The sequence below is a fragment of the Molothrus aeneus genome, chromosome 5 (assembly GCF_037042795.1).
Source record: "Molothrus aeneus isolate 106 chromosome 5, BPBGC_Maene_1.0, whole genome shotgun sequence".
NCBI classification, from domain to species: Eukaryota; Metazoa; Chordata; class Aves; order Passeriformes; family Icteridae; genus Molothrus; species Molothrus aeneus.
Genome location: NC_089650.1, coordinates 35073860 through 35095167, shown reverse-complemented (window position 1 = coordinate 35095167; position 21308 = coordinate 35073860). Strand labels below are relative to the sequence as shown.

The following is a 21308-nucleotide window of genomic DNA, read 5'->3' as shown; positions in this document are numbered from 1 at the left end:
CTGTCCCTGAAGAGCAGCAATGTTCCAGTGTTTAACTCTCGGGCGCGGTGAAGAGCGGAGGCCCCGCGGCCCGGGCCCTTCGCTCCCTCGCCCCAGCCCCGCTCCCCTCACGGAGGTCACTCGCGTTCCCTCACCCCCGCCCCGCCGCTAGGGGGCGGCAGCGGGGGCCGTGCACACCTGCCCCCCCCCGCCCTGCTGAGTGCGCCGCGCCGCGCATGCGCGGCCCGGCCCCGCAGGTCGGCTGAGGGGACGCGGCGGCGGCGGCGGCGGCCGCTCCTCTCTCGAGGCTCGGCAGGTACGTGCGGCGGGGGCTGCGCGGCCCCGGCCCCGGCCCCAGCCCCGGCTCCGGCTCCGGCTCCGCCAGTGGGAGCGTGGGGTGGCTGCCCGGGCTTTGGCTCCCCGCTGGTGCTGCTGCACCTGCCCGCCGACGCGTCTCCGGGAGCCTGTGCCCAGGCGGGCGGAGCAGGCGCCGCCGGGAGCGCTGCCCCTAGCCGGGGCGCCGTGCTCGGGCGCAAGGCTGGCTGTGGCGGCTGTGGGACTCTGCCCGGAAGAAGGTGGGGACAGGTGACGGCCCGGGCCATGCCGCTGTGCCCGTCTGCAGCGGGAGGGCGTCCCCGGATCCGTCGGGGCTTGCGTGGGCGCGGAAGGGGCAGTCGGCGGCAGGGATGCGCTTGTCCCCGAGTCCAGCGGCGGTCGAAGGCAAAACTGGGCAAAAGTACCTCTCAGGGATCATCCCGGGAAGTGCCGGCAGCACCTGCTCCTGGGGTGGCAGCGGCGGCGGACAAAGAGCCGTGGCATCCCCGGGGCCGGCGGGTCGGAGCAGCTGCCGTGCTCCCCCGGTCGCGCCTGTGCGGGGCCCGAGGAGAAGGGCGGCCCGGCGGCGGTGACCGAGGCGAGCACAGGAGCGATGAGAGGAGAGGCTGAGCTAGTGCTGAACGCTGAACGCTTCGCCTCCGCTGCCAGAGCTCTCGGCCGGCGGGGCGGCAGGTGCGGATCAGGGAGAGCGCCGAAAGGGGCAGAGAGAGAAGCGGGCCAGGGCAGGGCAGGGCCCCTTTTGGGGTTCGCAGATTTCGCCCCCCTCGAGGGGTGCCAGAGCAGCCTGGGCAGGGAGCGGAGTGGCGTTCTGCGCTGTGGGACAGTGGGGCTGCGCTCGCCTGTGGTTTTGTGGTTGCTTTATGGTCTGTCGAACGATATTGAGGGCCATACTTAAGTCGCCGATAACTGGTCTTGTAAGCTGAAGTAGTTAAGTAGCATGTTTGACTTTGCCTTAATTTCTAATGTAGTTGTGTTGGATAGTAAGGCTCAGAAAGTAAATTTTGGTACAAGTTGATTTCAAGCGATGAGCTGTGCAGAAATTTGTGCTGCCAGAGTGCTGATGCTCCAGTAATTCCCCGAGGGTCGCAGGGCTTTGGAAGTAACAGAACAGAATGACCAAGCTTTAATGATACCGTCAGAGTTTGTCTTGCTGACAAAAAGCTACAGTGTTTTCATGAGTTTGAAAGTGTGGTCTGTTTTGTTTGCAGATAATATACTAAGTTTTATGTTGGTTGCTTTGTTTGCTTCATTCCTTTTTAAGCATGTTCTTAGGAAGTCTCAAAAACAGTTGTCTAAATAGATAAAATAATTATTCTTGTATAGACTTGCTGTAACTGAAATTATCAGCTTCTCTTTTGAAGCAGATGTAAGGTTATTCAGACTAGACGTATGTATTGGCAGCTACCATCTGTTCAAATATTTGTATTCCTCACTGTAGGGCAAAACCTGAAATCTAGTTGCTTTAATATTTTTATTGTTGTTTCTATTATAGATCTGTTAAATGAGTTTTTGGAAGGGTTAAAGTTTGGCCTTCTGTATTTGTCTCTTGGCAGTCATTCATCCGTTGTGCTTGGTTAGTGTTACCTAGTGAGCAAAGGAGGATAAATAATTTACTGTTCTCATTATGCTTTTAATAAATAACAAATGGGAGTGCACCTCACAGCTGCGACTGAAATATCCATCTTGTTATGCTATATTTAAAAGGAGAATTTTTTTTCCATAGGAGAACAAGAAGCATTTTGATTATAGACTGCAGCTTTCTTCATAGCTGTTATTGATTTGGTTTAAAAATTCATGTAAAATACCAAATGAGATGGTCACTCACCATTCCACTTAGGTTTATGGATTTTCTCAGAAAGGAGACATGTACTTTGGATTTTTATTTTTAAGACCCTTTTTAATATGGCATGTAAAATATTGTCTTTCTGTAACCTGTCAAGACTTGTATTAGAGACTTTATTAGCACTAATACACTAACCATTTTTTAATAAATTAAGAAAATATTTCTTTAAATGCATTTGCAGGTACAATGTCAGGAAGTTCATGGTAATTTTACTGAAGTTTAAGTTTACTTACTGAATATTTTCAGTGTTAACTGAAAATGAGAGGATCTTTAGGTCCAAGTCTTGGCAAGAATGACACTACAGTCATTGTGATCAGGTTTAAACCTGAGATGGGCTTGTGAAATTGTTTCCAAGATAAGGCAGAACAAGGCTCTGCTTTAAAAAGAACAGGAACTGCAAAGAGAATCATATTTTTATTTTAATTAACTTGGTTTGAGACTCTTTGTTAACAGAACAGCATTCTTTGAATGTTTGTTTACAATGAAAGTTCGTGGTATTCTTTGCCTTTGCAAAGCACTGGCTTTTCACTCTAGTAAGAGGTGTACTATCTCCCAGACTCTAAACCATGTTTATTTATAAGTTTCACAAGCACTACATAAATATAGGTCATTGAATCTTGTGTGCTGCTTGTTTCTGTAAGAGAGACACTTGCTGTCTGTACCTATATTTTTCTAGTTGAAGATATACCTAAAAAAAAGTTTTTGAAAGAGATTTTTTTAATCATCAGTTCATCACAACAAAAATCCTTGTAACTTCATAAAATCCTGCTATGAAGTAGAGTGTGTTTCTTTTAAAACAGGGCAAAATAATGTTTTCAATGCATAAAGTGAGAGTAAAAATAGACCCACATCATAGTATTCTATGGCAGCAGTAGAGGGAATGCAGTAGAGAAATATTCTCACATTAAACCAAGTGTGTTTCTGCTAGCTGTTAAATTCTGTAAACTTGCTGAACTTAACACCTTACCTTCCATTTACTGTCTTGCCTAATTTATCATTTGTTGGTAAATACATAGTGTGAGGTCACTTGAAAATAAAATAAAAGTAGAATATGTAAAGACTGGAATAGTCCAGTGCTTTCTTTTCTCTCATATCTTACTGGCTCAAAAAAAACCCAAAAAAACAAAAAAGAAAAAGCTTTGTTTTGGGTTCCTGGAGAAGAAATTTCTATCACAATTGCAAGATTTTAGGACTAGGAATTGTTTTTTGCAAACCTTAAAGGAATTCCTATGTCAAATCTTGAATTGTGTTCATGCAATCAACTGGCATTGATAATGGTATTTAAACTTACTTGAAATCTCTGGCTAAGCTTAAATACAAACAGTTTAGGAAGAAAATCTACCAGACTTTTTCCTTTGTCTGCCTCTCGTGAATATCTTATACTGGATAGATGTAATTGAATTAGTTTTGAACTTGAAATTATTGCCCGTATATGCCTTACAGCAATTTAATTTTAAACCACCTGTTTGCATCTGATAGGTTTGAAGTAGCAGTACTTAACTGAACTGTTTCTTTAAAAGGTGTTCTTTAATCTACTATTTTTAATTCCCTACTGAGTTCTTTAGAGTTTAAAACATATTACATTCCAGGCTCTGTAATGCCACATATTTCAAAATTTTTTCCCCTAAACTGACTGAGAAGAATGCAGGCCCAGTGGTGGGCTAATGGCAGTTGTTTTGAGGAAAAATCCACTTTCCAGACCCCTCTCAAATCAGCTGAAGCAGGTTTTGGAGTCTAATAAATGAAGTCTTGGAGACTCAGTTACATATTAAAGGCCTGCTGCATGGAGGTTAAACCACAGTGCCTAATGGGCACATTCTTTTGATGAATACTAACTAGAATTTGCTCTTGGTGTAAATGTTTAGAGGTGTTAACTTTCTTCCTTAAGGGATTTTTTTTTTCTTCCTACTCGAGCAGGTAGCCATTCTGTTATGATTGTACTCTTTTACTATTAAAGCTGAAAATGAGATTACTGATGTGTGAAATGTTTGGTGTTGGCATTGCTTTTAAATGGACTATAGCAGTCAGGAGATTGTTCAGAGTTGTTATCTTCAAAGTGTCTGGTATTCAGAAGCAATCTGTGAAAGACAAACTCCAGAGTTTGTGGTAGGTGATTTTCAACAATTTTTTTTCAAAAGGAAACAAACCTTAATAAATTACTGCCTTTCAGGGGGCTTTTTAGTATTTAGTTATTGAGTGCTTTGGTTCAGACAAGTAGTTAAACCTCTCTTAGAGTTATAACAGAAAAATTAAGTATTTTGATTTGATTGCTGTTAAAAATGTTTGTGGTTCTCAATTTCTGTTAGAAGCTTTAGGAAGTGTTAAACCAACTGTTGTTGAACTGGTTTCTTTGTAGTACATTTTAGTTTACTATTAGACAAAATAACAGGTTTGAGCATAGCTTCCTCATGAAGTTGTGGTTAGTCAGCAGTGCAGGTGTGGCAGTGAAGAGGTAATAAAAAGCGACCTCCAAATTTGCATTATTTCCAGATGAAAGCATAAGGAAATGAATTATTTTGTTGTTTCATCCTGATTTATTACAGTCCTTGACATTTTTATGTCATGCTAATTGCATAGTATCAACTAAGAAAAAAAAGTCATATTTAGTAGGCACTAATGTGATTCCAAGCCTTCACCTTATATTAATGTAGTAGAAGAAATACTAAGAAAATTAGTTATTTTATCTGACATATGTGCTGCCCTGAAATGTCAGAATATCAGCTTTTGTTCACAGTAGCAGAATTACTACTAAGGAGTGCTGTGTCAACACTGTGTGGCTTTTTTGCACACAGTCAGCTTGGCTCCTAGTGAAGCTCTCAGCTTACCACTTGCTTCGTGTTCCTTCACAGCAAGGCTCTTCATTGCTCCCTTAGTCAATAATATGAATCCTTCCTGCAAGCCTTTAGGAAGCCTCTGATCTTTAATGACACTGAAATTTAATGTGCATTTTTAATTCTTCTCCTTTTGGTTACCACTGCTTTGAAAAGTTCTTTCCCAAGAGAGAGCTTTTAGTTTTACAACCACATTCAAAGAATGCTGTTCTGTTAACAAAGACTCTCAAACCAAGTTAATTAAAATGAAAATATGATTCTTTTTGCATCTATGTTTGGTTTCATGAATGTGTAATGTGTCTTCATAATGGTGTTGGTGAGTCTTGAAACTGAGATACTTAATATGGGCTCCTTTGTCTTGTCTGGGTGGTGTACCCGGCTTCTGCCTAGTGAGAAGTAATCTTAGGAAAGAAAAAAGTTGTGACTGGAAAGTGTTTTACACAGATGGTTTGCTTATGAGTGCCCATTTGCCAGGCTATGGGAAAAATATAGCTGAAGGACTTTATTTTCAGCTCTTCCAGGAATAACTTACATAACTTTTAAAACTTCTTTAAATTCCTGTATCAGAAAGAGCTTGTTTTTGGATAGCTGAGAAGTTATGTGTGGATTTATTTACTGTTTAGACTGAGGTCAATATTTAATGTATAAGCTGAGCGATATTCTTGTAAATTTCTCAGAGGGGTGGGACCATGTAGGTAGGATAGATTCCTCCCATCCATCCCCTGAACGTATTATTTTGCCAGGGTAAATTGATGTGATGGTCCAGAGGGACAGTTAGAAGTGCGTTTCAATATTTGAAAGGTAATAAGTAGGCTTTCAATTGTTTTTTTTCTATGGGAGCCAGCATGGCCTTCTAGGCTTCAGAATATAGACAAATTTGTGTCTGTTATCACAGATATATGGAATGGTGCATCTTTTAACCTGTTGCTTATTCTGTGTACTTAAAAGTATTTGCTTCAAACAGACAGCCCTAGTATTTGTGCAGGAATAGTAAAATAAATGAAAAAACAGTAAAGAAGCTTTTCTTGAGCCTTTTGTTTATTCTTGGAGAAGGCTAAGTAGTATTATTTTAAAAAACAGTTTTTTGAAAAAAGCCTTGCCTAGCAAAGTTCAGCCAGTGGTGATTTGAAGTTCCATGATATCTCTACTGAATATCAAGGCAGACTGTGAGTTTTAAGAGTAACTAGCAATGACAAACATCTTTCAAACTTGAAACAGAAACTAGTCAACATCAGGGAGTATGTGACAAAAGTGTGTTCCTGTTTTAGTTTCAGGTGGGTCTCATTGTCTGCTTCTGTTTTGTGGATTTGGGTGCACTTTCCTAGGTGCTGTAGAAAAGACAAGGCATCCAGACAGCCCTTCCACATCCATGCTCAGAGCCTGTGTCTTCTGTGAAGACTGGAATCCAAAAAATTGAGAATTTTAAGTGGCAGGTTGGTATTGTTGCCAGTATAGTGGTGCTGGGTATGGCTGGCTTGGTTAAAGAAGAGGACAGTGGTGGGAACAAAGAAAAGGAACCTGTTTGTGTAGATGTCACCCTGACTTTGAGATCTGCAACTTGGATATTTTTCAGCTGGTGTGATGAACTATAAAGATGACAGTATTTTAGCTTATTAAATGTAAAACAATTATGTAATAATTGCATTGTAGAGCTGAAAACATTCTTGAAATTAAACTTTGAAGAAATGTCCTGTAGCTGTGTCAGTTCCTTCATTTTAATTTGTCTACTTAACAGGCTTTATCATCATATAGAGCATGTAATTATAAGGCTTCTAATAGTTAAGAACTGTAGGGGAAACAAACAGCAATATTTGCCAAAGTTACTTAAACTCAAAAATAAGCTTTTCATCTCTGTTATAGGAAAGCTTCAAAACCCAAAGTGTTTTTCTGTGTAAATCATTTGTGCAACTGCTCTTGATAGTTCAAAATAAAACAAATTTCTGCATGAAATTTTCTGCAGAAAAGGAACCTGAAACAAAACCATTCCTTTTTGTTCATGTAGGGTCCTTTTTGTCTCTTAAGTTTCTTAGAGGGGGATGAATTTTTTCTTTTATTTTTTTACCTTTTGTTTTGTTTTGAGCAATTAACATATTCTTGCTGTCTGAATGGTTGAATTTCTCCCACATGTACCTGCTGATGTGGCCAAGCTCTGTGTTTCACTCTGGTGTATACACACTGCAATCCTTGAGATGCAGAACAGTTTTGAATAGTGTTCTTTGAGTTTAAGGTGACCAGAAAGTCTTAATTTAACTAAAACATTACTTCATATGTAATTTTGGGATTCTGTTCTTGATGTCTTCCTGTGTATTTTGTGAAGTAGCTAAGGAAGTGGAGGTACATGTAAGGTGATGGCATCCTCTCTTCCTGGTTATGACCATCATCTTTCTAGATCTTCTTCCTGCCTTGTCTTTTCAAGTGTAGATCAAACAACTTTCTCTGTAAAATACGATTTATTATTTTGTTTAGATTTTTTTGCACATTAGGTAACTTTTTGAGCACTTCCTCTCTTCTGTATTTATGTAACGTGGAAAAGGTGGAGTTTTTTGCAGTGAATAATCAGTGCTAAGTAATTCCTTCACAAATTTCTTCATACTCCTTCCAACTTACAGTTTTGAATTATGCAAAGATTTTTGTCATCTCTGAGAAATTGCTGGAAAGTAGGACTTGTAAAAATCATGTGTTGTAAATGTTTTCTGTTGATTTTATGAAAACCATATGTAATTAAAAAAGAAATTGAAAGATGGTCAGTGAAATTGCCAATTCATAGTACTTTTTACCTATAATATATTTTTGGTATACTTGTTCACAATTGTCATGTTCACTTAATCATGGGATGTATTAAATATATACCATCATACTTCATGAGAAATCTTATTAGCAAAGTCTGTCATTTCAGTTAACTGTTAAAAGATCAGATGTATAATTGAGCCAAAACCACTATGGACTGTAATTTATTTAAAGGTTCACTGATTTCTGTCCTAGATTATTTGCTTCATTGAGATGAAAATTGGAAGTTTTACATTTAAAATTTTTTCTTTTCTTCACTGATTCCCAGGTCTGCCCCTCTTTCATGAATGAAATATATTTGTTTGATATGAAACAGCTCTAGATTATATTAAGAATGACAATGTTTAATGATATAGAGTATGTTCTTGCTTTCATCATCCCATTTAGATGGGATAACAGAGTCTGCTGTTAGATCTTCTGGACTCAGCAGTACAATGGGTGGGAAAAAACATTTTTGGTGGTTGAAGTTTGTACTTTTGCTGGAGTAGTTCACAGTTTCTATTCTATCACAAAGTATTCTGAACCCGTTTGAGTGAACATATTTAAGATTCAAATAGCTGTCAGATATATTTAAGTATTTCCTGTTTACTTTCTGATAATGTGATTATTTCATTTAGGGATTCATATAATGAGGCTTTTATTATGGCCAGTGACCCCTTGGAAGGCTTTCATGAAGTGAACCTCGCTTCACCTACTACACCAGATCTTCTTGGAGTAAATGAGCCAGGGACTCAGGAACAAACTACCTCACCCAGTGTAATCTACCGACCACATCCTTCTGTTGTGTCCACACCAATCCAACCCAATGCATTGAATGTTTCTGACCTTCCCACACAGCCTGTTTATTCATCTCCCAGACAACTGAATTGTGGAGAAGTATCAGGTGTCAGGTAAATGCCAAGTGTCTTTTTATTTAAATTGTTGATGTTTGTTGCATATAAACTATTTGCATCATTAAAGATAGTTTTAATATTATTTACAATGTTGCAATATTAAATTGTGTCCATAATTATATATTCAACATCAGTACTGCCACTTCTAAAATATTTACTCTTAATGTATTATATAAATAAAAATTATATTGCTCTCTTTACAGCATCAATGTTACCGACGCAGTACTTTGTTCTACCTCTGGACCCCAGAGTGGGTCATTCAATCACAGTAATGCCAGGAAGGAGAGCAATAACGTGGAGAGAGAGCTTTTGCAGGGTACTACAGTAGCAGATGTTGCTGAAGGAAATGAAGATATTTTTGGGTTGAGTACAGACAGTTTATCTCACTTACGGAGCCCATCTGTACTGGAAGTAAGAGAAAAGGGCTATGAGCGATTGAAAGAAGAACTTGCAAAAGCTCAGAGGGTAAGGTTCGTTGTCTTGTTTCCTCCCTCTTTTTCTCTCTTCAAAGTGTTTCTAATATTGCAGAATGATAGATAGGCCAGAAGGTGTATTTGAAGTCTGCTCATTTCTTCTAGATTTATTATGATGTAATTATTTTATGTAAAATTTTCTAACTACTTTTCTAAGACAGTACTGATGTCTTAGAATTATTCTTTGATAATGTTTTTTTTTCTAGTGCTGCTGCTGCTACTTAACCACGGAAGCTTTTGCTGCAATATCTGGTTAAACACACTCTCTTTTTTGAAATGTAGGCTTTCCTTCATTCTGACATTTGAGAATAGGAGTAGTTTTCTGTCATTCTGTTGTTACTGAATAAGTATTTATAGACACTGATTATATACCTTTCGAGTCTTCTTTCCTCTAGAGTTTAAAAGTGTAGCATGTGTCATGGAATTTATAAATGCTTTAGAAACAGAAGTGTTTCATAGGGGAATGCTTGCATAGGAAAGAAGCAGTAAAAATGCCTCTAATGTTCTTTAGAGTACTGATACACTACACTTCAAATTGAATATGGATACCTTTGAAGACACTGTGTCTCAATTCATTAATATTTGTAAAGCGCTTTGTCTTGTTTGGATGGATGGTGCTATATAAATGCAAAACCATTATTTATCATTTTAACATTTCTCTGTGCTTAAGTTTTTGAGTAGATTTTGTGCTATTTGTATCTGTGCCCTTTCTCCTCCTCTAGGTGACTCCATTCTTGTTTAGGTTTAAGCTCATCTTGTGTTTGAACTTGCTATGCTCTGTTTGTTACCTTATCTTGTTGGATGCAGTCATCATTACTGTCATAGCGAACCTTAACTATGGATTCAGACATTGCTTTTTCTGTTGTATTGCTGAGTAGTGGCTTCCTTTGCTAATGTGTGTGTTTGCTTAGCTTTTGGCCACTGAAAGAAAACATTAACCTGAGCTAAACTTGAGGACCTTGCATGTGAATATATAATCCTAGCAGTTAAACTTGGAACCCTCGAAAATAAGAAATTAACATCCAAACTTTAGAAAAGCTCTTCTTTACAGTGTATGAAATTACAGCTCATGTACTTGAGAACCACAACTTGGATCTGCTGCTGATAGCTTGGAATGATCTAAAAATCTTATTCCAATGTATATCACTTTGTCTCTTAAAGATGGAAATGTTTCTTATTTCACTCTAAAATTTGTTAAGGCTGTTCTTAAGGAAGTGGCATGAGGGCTGCTAGGACATACTTAACTGCATGTTATATGTTTTTCAAGCCCTTTGTGTGGTCTTAACAGAAGCAATTCAGCACTAACTTGCGACTGTTGATGTCAGAGTTCTTGCTAATTCTCAACCCTTCATGTGATTCTTACCAGTGTTATACTGGAGAGGTAACTTGCTTTGCTTGTCTTTCTGAACTTGCACTGTTTCAGAATTGCTTAGTCATGGCAGGGGTCTGTACAGACTCTACAACCATAAACCTCTTCCTTCCATTATACCCACTTTCTTCCTCTTCCTGCATGAGGACTACTTTTTCCTATCCCTAACTCATCTCTGGTATCTTTCCTCCAAAACTCATGGCTGTTCACATAGTGCTGTATCCTCTCTGTGATATTCATATGTCATGCAATCTTTAAACTTCTGTTTCCAAGCACACTCACTTCTGTTGGTGAGAGCTCAGTTCAAGCCCTCTAGGGATGTAATGAATAGGTAGTGTCTTTGTATAACTGGTTGTCTTTTGTGTAATGGCTTTAAATTCTCTGTAATTCTCTGAGCTGTTTACTAGTGAGAAAAATGAGAATTACAATTTGCACTTGAAGCTTATTAAGCCTGGAAGCTTTACAGGCTACAGAGAGTGAACAAAGTAAATGCAAATTTGCTATTTTGCATTTTTCATTTGTTCCAAATTTCCTGCTCAAACTGTGTGCTATTGTACTATACATTAAAAATTGTTTTGAATTTGTTGCAGTTGTGATCAGAAAGGGAACTAGAAAGGAAAATGAAACTTTAAAGTTTAGGGATCCACTGATTTTTTCCTTTTACTTGGAGTGCAACTTTTTTCTTAAAGTGCTGTCAGTTTTTTATATTAGATAATGCATGTATGCCATATATTTGTTAGACATTTCAATATGGTTCCTGAATAAATTATTCAGTAATAGTAATAGAATAAGTATTATTTTTTTCCTGCTTTGTGTGTGCCTTGGATTTCTTAAGACTATAGACTTCTTAAAATGAAAGATGTTGCTGGCAAGATTGTTAAAAAAAGTCTTTCAAAAGTTTGTGTCTTGATGAGAGAAAAATACACTTTCTACTTCAATCTAGATTAGTTGAAGCATCAGATCATGTCATAGGATTGGGAGGGAAGGCTGGGTCAGAGGTTAACAGCAGTGCTGAATTCTGTACTAATGGGGCATTTACAATTTTATGTTTGCCTTAAAATGCTCTCTTAATTAAAATGACAGATTTTTTTCAATCTCTGAGACTATTCTGATAATTTTTTGCTTATTTTTTAACTGAAGTGGTAATTTCTGGCTATATTCTAAAAGTGGAGATGAGTGTTTGCTTTAGATCATCTGAACCCTTCTTGTTTCACTAATCTTCTAAAGCAGCATTAGGGAAATGGAGAAGGTGTTAAAAGACTTAGTGATTGTAATGCCTGGGACCTTATGTCCTCGTGTCTCTATGCATTTGCATTTTCCATATATTTTCCATGTTTGCAATGAGCTCTGTCGCTGTGGTTATTGACTGTAGGTCAAGCACATGTAGATAGTCTCCAGAGAATAGGGATGGTATTTTGATACATCACTATATACATTTCACACATGGTATTTGTTGGTAACACAAATATATTGGAGTCCTTGCAAGGGAATACCTTTTGCTTTTCTTCTGACTTAACCAGCATACTGCATGTGTTTTAGGTAGCTTACCTGTAGTTTCTGAGCTTTAGCATTTCATAGTCATGTTTTTCTTGAATTCTTGTGTGATTCAACCCAAAACTATTTCCTTGTCAAAGAAGCTGATGTTTTAGCCCTCTGATGAGGAAAGAGCAGTCTGCCAGAGGTGATGGTAACAACGTGTTTGGTTTCCATGATTCCTATGACCTTTTAGAGTTAGATCTGTATAATTAGTAACAAGTAAAACCATGTTTGACTTTCTGTAGTAAAATGTGAATGAATTATATTTTCCTAGTAGAGTAAAATTGATTTGTTTTCCCACGATACAGTAATTCTTGTGAAAGAGGTGACAGTACAGAATGTACTGTAAATTTCAACATAGTTTGAGCGTCTGATTCTCAAATCTAGAATTTTCTTTCAAAGGCTTCAATTTCTGTATGCATTTTTCGTCTCAGAAACAAACAGAGTGTTACAACAAATCTCATGTCTTCAGATCTGCTGTAAAACATGATGTTTTAAAACTCTGATGGATTAATAATAAACAGTTTCACAATAACTACCCAGGAATTCCAGTAGTACTATACAGTACTATTCAGCATTATAAAATTTCTGCTCTTTTCTTATAAGTTAACAATAAAAATGAGGGTGTGTTAGAACTCTACTGAACCATATACTTTCAGTCTTTTCTAAAATCAATTTCCAGTTGAATTGTAAGGCCACAGGCTTGTGATGGTTAAAGGTGTCTTGGTTCTCTGAAGGTGTTCTAGCAGTTTCTGGCTGTCTTTGATGAAAGTTTCCACACTTCTTGTGCCATTGCAGTGCATTGTAGGCGAGTGAAATTTTCTCAGGCGAGTAGAAAGAAGACTACATGAAAGCAAAATAGAAACATCTTCACCCACACCATAAGATAATTCAATAGCTTGTGAAATTATGCTAAGTTTGAAAGGAGATTCTGGATCTTCTGTCGCATCAGATCACTCCCTTGTGAATCTGGTTGCAAAGAACTGATTTTTATGTAGCTTTTTAAAGTTGTCTGCTGAGTGAAGACCAGTCAAATAGGAGTGCATTTAATATAAATACTTCTTTGACAACTTCAGCAGTATCCCATAGTTCAGAATTTAGGTGATATCTATAGAAAATGTTCTTTCCTTGGTATTATGAGTCTAGTTCTGACTTAGTTAAATTGCTGAGTTAGATGTAGGATGATTTTCTTCCTAGGATAAAGTGTGAATTGTTTTGAAGCAGTAATTTGCAATTCTTATCTCACAGTTGTTTTTAAATACCCACTCCATAGTCTGAGAAAATCAAAGAGAAATAAACAACAATATGACCCTTTGATACAGACTTTTTTTTTAACTGTAAGTTTTTTTTCTCTTGAAGTTAATTTTTTCTGTAAGTGTGTTTGTAGTGTGCTTTATAATAGTTCCTCATCTTCATGTAGTTACTTTTTCAGAACAGTAATGTGTAAAGGACTGCAGCATGAATGGTTAGTCTAGCGCACAGAGTTGTCTTTTCTGCTTCTTTATTGGGTATGGCTGGGAAGTCTCCAGAAATGCCTTTAAGTCACAGGCAGTAGTAATGTTTCTGATAACTGCTAAGCTTTTTGCTTTGGGCACTCTTCATTTCTGCCTTGCCTAAAAAACCTGAACCTAAATTTGCTTGACAAAAATGTCTTTCATTATGCTTCTCTTGAATCATGTCATGGAAACTTGTGTAGTGTTTGATAAATCCAGCTAAGCAGCCATGCGTAGTAGACTGCCTGATGCTGTCTTTTTGTTGAGAAACTTTACTCATCTGCCTAATTTTTAATCTAATCTCTCCTGATCTTTCCAGTTGCAGGCAAAATGTAACTGTTTAAAGTTAGTAGTGTATCAGTAGTGGTAGGTGAACCTGAGGTTGTTCTACTTGCATTGTTAGTTTGACAACTCTTTACCTGAATATTGATACAATCTGCTTTTAAGAGGTATATAGCATTGTTCTTATAAATCAGGGAAGTAAGCCAAAGGAAATGTTGATGTTTCCTCTGCATTTATAGGAAAAGTTTCAACTCTTTTTTGACCTTTAAGCATTTTGCATCAGAATCTTCTTTTTCCTGATTAAGAACCATACTTTATATGGAAAATACTTTGAACCAACACAAAATAATTAAATTTTCCCCCTCCCACTTTTTTTTTTAGCCTCTTTCCTTTTTTTTGGGGGGGGTTTAGTTTTTTGTATTCATTTCTCCTTCTCATGCCTCATCTTGTGGGTATTTTCCAGCTGCCTTTTGGGTTTTTTTTTTGAGAAAGCGATAAGTCACTGTGTGCAGAGTAGTAGCTAGCAAGTAAGATTTGAATAGAATTTGAGAAATACCAAGTTTGGGAAAATCCCCATCATTTAAGTGGTACCTCTCAAAATAGTTGCAAATTGAAGCAAAAAAATCCAAATGACAAACAAACTAGACTAAAAATCAATCAAAATGTCCAAAGTAAAAACCAAATAAAAGGATAGAATAATGCCTTTGATACTAAATGATTCTAGAAGAGTCTCTAAACTCTTGTCCAGTCTAGGACCTGAAGTCAAACAGGAGCCTTCACCTTACATAAAAGTCTATTGCCAATTTCACTGCCGAAATTGAGAGCAAGACCTAATACCTGCATGCTACAAAGCAAAATGCAGTTTCCCATGTAGTTGTATGCAACATAACTTCAGTCATGAAGACTTTGGAGGAAATACTAACCACCTTCCAAAAACACAAAAGAAGCTGCAATTTGGGCCTTTTTTCATGACTCTCTTGTGACTGGCCTCCCATAGTTTTCTGAAGGCAGCTATTTTTTACTGGTTTGTGGAGGTTTTCGGAGCAAATCATTGCTAGATTGTATTTGAAATCTTTAACCTACTAGTGACAGTCTTTGGTCTTGCATTTCAGGAACGATGGCAGTGTAATACCTTTCTTGGCAGGGAGAAGTGGAAAAAGAGGAGATGGATGGGGATGAGAAGGGAGCTAGGGCCAAAAAGAGTTTGAAAGGTCAGAATTGGCTACTTTTCTTTCTTTGACTTTATCTCTGCATCTTTCTCTTTCTGCAAGATGCCAGGGTTTAATGGATACAGAAGGGGAGAAGAACTTTCTTTCAAATTTCTTGTCAGCCTTTTTCTACTTCTCTGCAAAGGACCCCACTTTATCCTCAGTATGGATGAGATTGGGCATATGTCACTATATTAGTGCCAAATCTGTGTTAAAATATTACTGCAAGAATAGATATGGTCAGATATTCACTCAGATTTTAGTGGGGTGGAACACTAACATTTTGAATTTCATAAAGTTGCTTTAATTTTATTTATAGATCGGCATAAACAAGGGCAAGGATATAATTAAAGAACAATTTTAGATATATTGTAAAGAGATATTTTGAAGACAGTATTTATAGTAAAATATGTTTTAAGATTTGTTTAGAATGCAGATTGTTCTGAGCCAATGCTTTTTTATTTTTTTAATAAATTTTTTTTTTAAAGTCTTACTTTAAACATATTTTAAGGAAATGGGTAGATGAACTGGTGTTCTGTCTGTCCCAATAATTAATTTGATCTATATTTTATGTGAATACAGCCCTTTACACTTCCAGGGGAAAAAAAAAGGTTTTTTTTACTTCAGAGTATTTTGGAAGTGTTGGTGTTTAGCTTAGGTATACATTAGATTGCCTTGGTATAATTCTGTACAGCAGGAAGAAACAGCTATACATGCATAGCATTAATTTAATTGCTTTTAGTGTTATGATGACTATTTTGAAAGGCTTGGTATAGCAAAGGATTTATGCTCCTCTGATTATTTGCTTTAAGTTTTTTGTCCCCCCTCTCTTGTGGTATTAGCTTTAAAAGGCCAAATTACTACTCTAAGTCAGAATAAATAACTTTCAATTTTCCATAGGAGCTGAAGTTAAAAGATGAAGAATGTGAAAGGCTTTCTAAAGTGCGAGATCAACTTGGACAGGAATTGGAAGAACTTACAGCTAGTCTGTTTGAGGTTTGTTGGAGTCTTCCATGTGATATACGTAAGGGAAGCTGAGCCAGATGTTTTATGTAGAACCAGTATATTGTATGCTGAATTTTTCTGCAATAAGTGCATAAAAGGATTTGTGTCCTGAAGACTTGGGTGTGTGGAAGTAGAGGCTTAAGAGAAAGCAGCAGACTTTTCAATTAGATGTGAGACACCGTATTGAGCTTGTCAATCTGCCTCGACACAAAATGAAGAAAATAAGGGAAATAAATCAGCTTATTTTTTGGCATAACTATTTTGAGACAGCTTCTCTGTCTGACAACAAGGCTATCTAGATAAGAGCTAAATTTGGGGTTGCCATGGTGACTAAATAAAAAAATAACGTAGTTCCAGATGAATGGAGGTAGCAAGTACATAACTTAACCATGCTTTCAGTTTCTGAATTTTGGCTCTGGCAGCATGCTGCACCCACAGGCTTCAAAAGAAGCATTACTGCTGAGTGATGCACCAGGATGAAACCTGGTTACCAAGTGAGAAGCCTCAACTTTCAGTGGGACCTTTGCATTTGAGGAAAAGGCAGTAGTACCAGCAAAGATTGTGAGATTGTATTACACAGAAATAAAATGCTAAATCCATAACTTGAAGTAGGATCAGTTCTCATTTTATCTTAAGAATATATATAGGAATGCTTTGGGCCTAAATTGTGGTATCTTTAACTGTCAGAATACATTTCATAATCCGGATGATTTATACATTTACTGAATTGTAAGTATTGGCTTTCAGCGTATGCATAAAGATACAACATTAGTTATGTTTTAGAAGCAGTGTTTAAGCCTATGATGTTGCATAAAAGTGCTATTAAACATTCAAAAATCAAATTACAAACTACATCCTGGTAGAGCAAGGTTACTTAAAATATTAAGCAGTTGCTTTGTGTAAAAAAAGAAATAGAAGAGTGGAAGGGTATTTTAGAGTAGAAATACTTGTGTGTGCTGAGTGAAGGAAAATGTCGGGCAGGTATTTTAACTGTGGAGGAATAAAAGGAAAATTATTGGTGACATTTTTTATTTATGACATTGCATTGCTTAGAGCAGTGTGTCACTTTGTTAAAAATATGTTTGAAATACAGTTTATTAGTAATAATAGTTTGAGTTTGAATTGTCCAGACTGTTATAGGCATGTTACCCTAAGTTTTCTTTTGTGATTTCATTTCACTTAAAGGCTCTAATAAGGCACAGTGTTGAGGTTTATTGATTTTTTTTTTGCACTGGGATCTGCAGCCCTTGAATTCATGTTTAATTTTGAATCCCACTAATTTCAGCAGCCATCTAAATGGATATGCGAGGGCTTATATTGTTGCATCCCAGTGGAGGATTGAGACTTGTTTTGCACAGCTGGGTGCATATATTACATTATTACTCTGTAATAGCACAGTAACATGCTTTGCTTTCAAAGATCCATCACTAAGCAGAAACTGCATGGTCAATGTTAAATGTATTTGTACACATTGTATAAATGTGTATGTTCCCATTCTTGCATGTGTCTTGTTACATATGAGAATTTTACAAACCCATACTATACAGCTGTGTTGGATGCTAGTGGGAGTCAGATCTTTTGGTATGACAATGTATGAACTTTTTTGTTTTATTTATATAGTGTCCAGATGTGCTAGGCGCTTTACAGATATGAAAAGGATCCTATCCCAAGTAATTTGGTTGCTGGCTCTGATATTTCGATTTTTGTGGCCTTCAGTAAGTACCACGTGAGAACAGTAATTTGATCATAGGCACAAATTGCTGGATCAGAGCCTAAACAAGTACATTATACAGACAAAAGGCTTAGAGTTATGAGGTAAAAGGACATTGGAAAAACCCTCAGTCCTTTAATGCTTTATTGGCTTAGCCTTGTTTCTTTATTTGGATTGTTTTATTAGTGCTTTTTCCATTCTACTGAAAAAATATTTATTAAATAATGAAGTGGTTTTATGCTGTTGTTTTGTCTTTTTTATTGATGGCAAGAATTTAGACTTCATAGTTGTTTGACTGGTTCCTTCATGCCGAAATTTACAGTTGTCTGAAACTGGTTATTCTGGCTACAACAAGGGAGAAGTTCTTTTGAATGTGCTACTGTGCCTATGTTGCTTTTGTTGCTACTGGTTGAGTCTTTCTCTTGGGGGTCAAGGAACTTGTCAGCCACCGGAGCATGACTGGAGCCTGGTGTTCATGACAGGTATTGTTCCTGCTGGAGTGGGGTAGGTGGAGTTGCTGAATTTTTGAATTTGGGCTCTTGACCAAGGAGAACCTTATTTGGCCAATGAATCAAAAATCATAGATTTATAGGGATTTTTTTTTTAACGTAGCTATTTTGTTTCAGACTATTGCACGTCTTAATAGTCACAAGTAGTCTTCATGAAGCAAAAGTATGTCATTAGTTGTTGGATTTTTTCATAGATTTGTCTGAAGCATTTACACTAGCTAAACATCTTTTATAGGAAGCACACAAAATGGTTAAAGAAGCAAATGTCAAACAAGCTGCAGCAGAAAAACAGTTAAAAGAAGCACAAGGAAAGGTGAGATTTTCCCAGCTTGTTTGCTTTGTACTTTCACATGGTTTTAAATCTGAAGGGTGAATCATAAAGCTATAGGTAGAGGATTACCTGTATACACTTTTAGAATGTATACTCAGTTGTTTTGTGTTGCTTGACATACTCGGACACGGTGTTTCACTGTCATGTCATCCAGCAAGGTGCATAGGAAGCCAGTGCTACTACAGTATGCAATTGCCTGGGCATCTGTGTGTTAGTACTGTTGGAAGATGAAGTTTCGATGTGCAACGAGATAGCTGGACATGTTTTTAATTGATTTAACGTATTTATAAATTAATATATTTTTTGTTTGTTAATGATTTTATTCCCCCCTGCCCTGTGAAGATTGATGTCCTCCAGGCTGAAGTAGCAGCATTGAAAACACTAGTACTGTCTACTTCACCAACATCTCCAACTAAGGAATTCCAGTCTGGTGGAAGAACTCCTTTTAAGAAAGGCCATGCAAGAAACAAGAGTACAAGCAGTGCTATGGGTGGCAGTCATCAGGACCTTACCATGATGCAGCCAATTGTAAAAGACTGTAAAGAGGTAATGTACAAGGATCTTTCTCTTTTTGCTGATAAACTGGCTTTATTGTTTTGTTTTACTCACAATAAATAGAGTATATCTTAAATCTTCATTTAATGCTTACTATCTTAGAGATATTTTTCATAAATGAAAGAACTTTCCTTACATACCAATAGGAGGTGATTTTTCCAAGTCTTATTTACCTTTAAAACATTAAGGGAAGATGAGATAAGATTTCAAATATTGAAATTGCATTAAAAAATTAATTGGTGATTAAAAAACCCTAAACAATAAACCAAACAATATAACTAAATGATAGGTCCTGGTGAACTTTTCATGAAATCCATCACTGAAAGTTCATAAACTTTCATAAGCATTGTATAAACTGTCATAGAAAAGAGGAAGAGTAATTTTATAGATCAGTAGTCGGTGAAAGAGGCCAGCGAAAAGATGAAATCAGTAATTTATTAGAGAACAGGTTCTAAGTCACTGGAATCCTGAGTCCTATCTGTTTTTTGGGGTTTTTTATGCGGGTTGGGGTTTTTTGGTTTGGTTGGGTTTTTTTTTTTTGGTTGGTGTGTTTGCTTGTTTTTTAAATCTACTCATGTCACTGAAATTAAGGAAATAATGTGGCAAGGGGTTGGTACTTGGAATGGTAGTAGCAAAAATTGACCAAAGTGTGGAGAAGGAGCTTATTTTATTGGGTGGTTAATAAAACAGCAGATGAAATCCTAAAATCAATAAATGAGAAATGAGGCATTTAGGAAAAAATGCAAATAGCAAGCTTGCTCTTGGAAAAGAAAGCTCTTGGAAAGAGCTACATTGTGCTAGAAAAAAACCTAGTATCCTTGTTGATCATTGTCTGAAAACCCTATTTCAGTGTTCAGTGATGGTCAAAGACATACAGAGAGTTAAGAGTTTTTAGGCAAGGAATAAATAACAAAAGATAGTATTGTACTGCTCTATAAACATGTAGTAAGAGTGTTTCTGCACATGCAGCTATGATATATTCATCCCAGAAAGGACACTGAAAATAGCTCAAAGTGTAACATAGATGGTCAAACCTGATGGAAAGATTTCTGTGTAGAGATACTTGAGATAGAAGAAAAATCTCTGCAATCTCAGGTGACATGGAGAAAATGAATGATGAACAATTATTAATGAATTAATGAAAACTCTGGAAGCTAAAAGGAAAATAATTTATAGTCAGTACTTAATGAAATATTTTCATGAGGAAATAAGATTAAAAATACATCAAAGTAGTCACGGAAAGTGACAAAAAAAAGCCTCTCAATATATATAGGAGATAGATATGACATTTGGCTTAGAAAGCTTTTCGCTACAGACTGCTAGAAGTTTTGAGACTGTCAAAGAATATGCATCACTATCCTTCCCCTCAGACGTCTCTTCAGCCAGCTCTGTGGCTGCTGGCTATTGTCAGAGGGGTGATATGCTGACTGGATCCTTACACTTAATTTTACCATTAATTGCATTTGTACTGGACACCATTTTACTATAGAAAAATTTTACTAGAAAGTTACTGTAGAAATATTTTACTAGAAAATTAAGGCATCTTCTAGTTGATGTTTCATACTCAAAAGAAATCAGATTATTTACAACCTACTTGCCCACTTTCAGTGCTGTCAAGGATTTTTCCTTACTAAACCTAATCCTTGTTGCCTTTCAGAAAAGGGGAGAACTGGAATGGAATCTAATTACTTTGTAAGCATCACACCGAGGTCATGACTCAATGAAATTTTTTAGTCTTGGGCAAGAGCGAGAGGCCAGAGAAATCTGTTTTACCACAGTTTCTCATGGAGAGAAGGTGGTGATTGTGGAGGACATGCTGCAGAAGAACCAGTCTGCCTGATGCTTTTCTTTAGTTAATTCACCTTTTGTGGGCTGCATAAGGAGACACTTCAAGGCTGCCTAAGGCTGCTCAAATTGGTGACTTTTTCTACCAGTGATGGTCCAGGGAATCACTAAGAAGCACATTGGTTTTCTACCCAGTGGGACTGGAGTATTTTTATTTCTCTTCTGAGTGAGAGTAATAAATGGAATGTAGAATGGGGTGAAAAGAAAAGCAGGAGATACATGCCTTCCCAGCGGTTCCGGTTATCTAGTGCTTTGGCATGTTGTTTACTGGCTTTATTTGTAGCTGCTCTAAGGTAAATTTTTTGCATTTCTTGGAGTTTGG

At 37.4% G+C, this 21308-nt stretch overlaps 1 protein-coding gene across 3 annotated transcripts in view; it reads left to right on the top strand.

Moving 5' to 3' along the window:
• The first annotated feature begins 218 nt into the window (after positions 1-218).
• Positions 219-21308, top strand: part of RAB3IP (RAB3A interacting protein) — a 32801-nt gene continuing 11711 nt past the window's right edge. The window contains exons 1-7 of one of the 3 annotated variants that reach the window (XM_066550214.1): positions 280-295; positions 6315-6422; positions 8394-8666; positions 8873-9134; positions 15931-16026; positions 18491-18568; positions 18929-19132. In XM_066550214.1, the coding sequence (XP_066406311.1) occupies positions 8419-8666; positions 8873-9134; positions 15931-16026; positions 18491-18568; positions 18929-19132 (888 nt within the window). In that variant the 5' untranslated portion in view covers positions 280-295; positions 6315-6422; positions 8394-8418. Of the gene's footprint in view, positions 296-6314; positions 6423-8393; positions 8667-8872; positions 9135-15930; positions 16027-18490; positions 18569-18928; positions 19133-21308 lie in introns of all 3 variants that reach the window. The other 2 variants (XM_066550213.1, XM_066550215.1) reach the window with 2 other exon arrangements.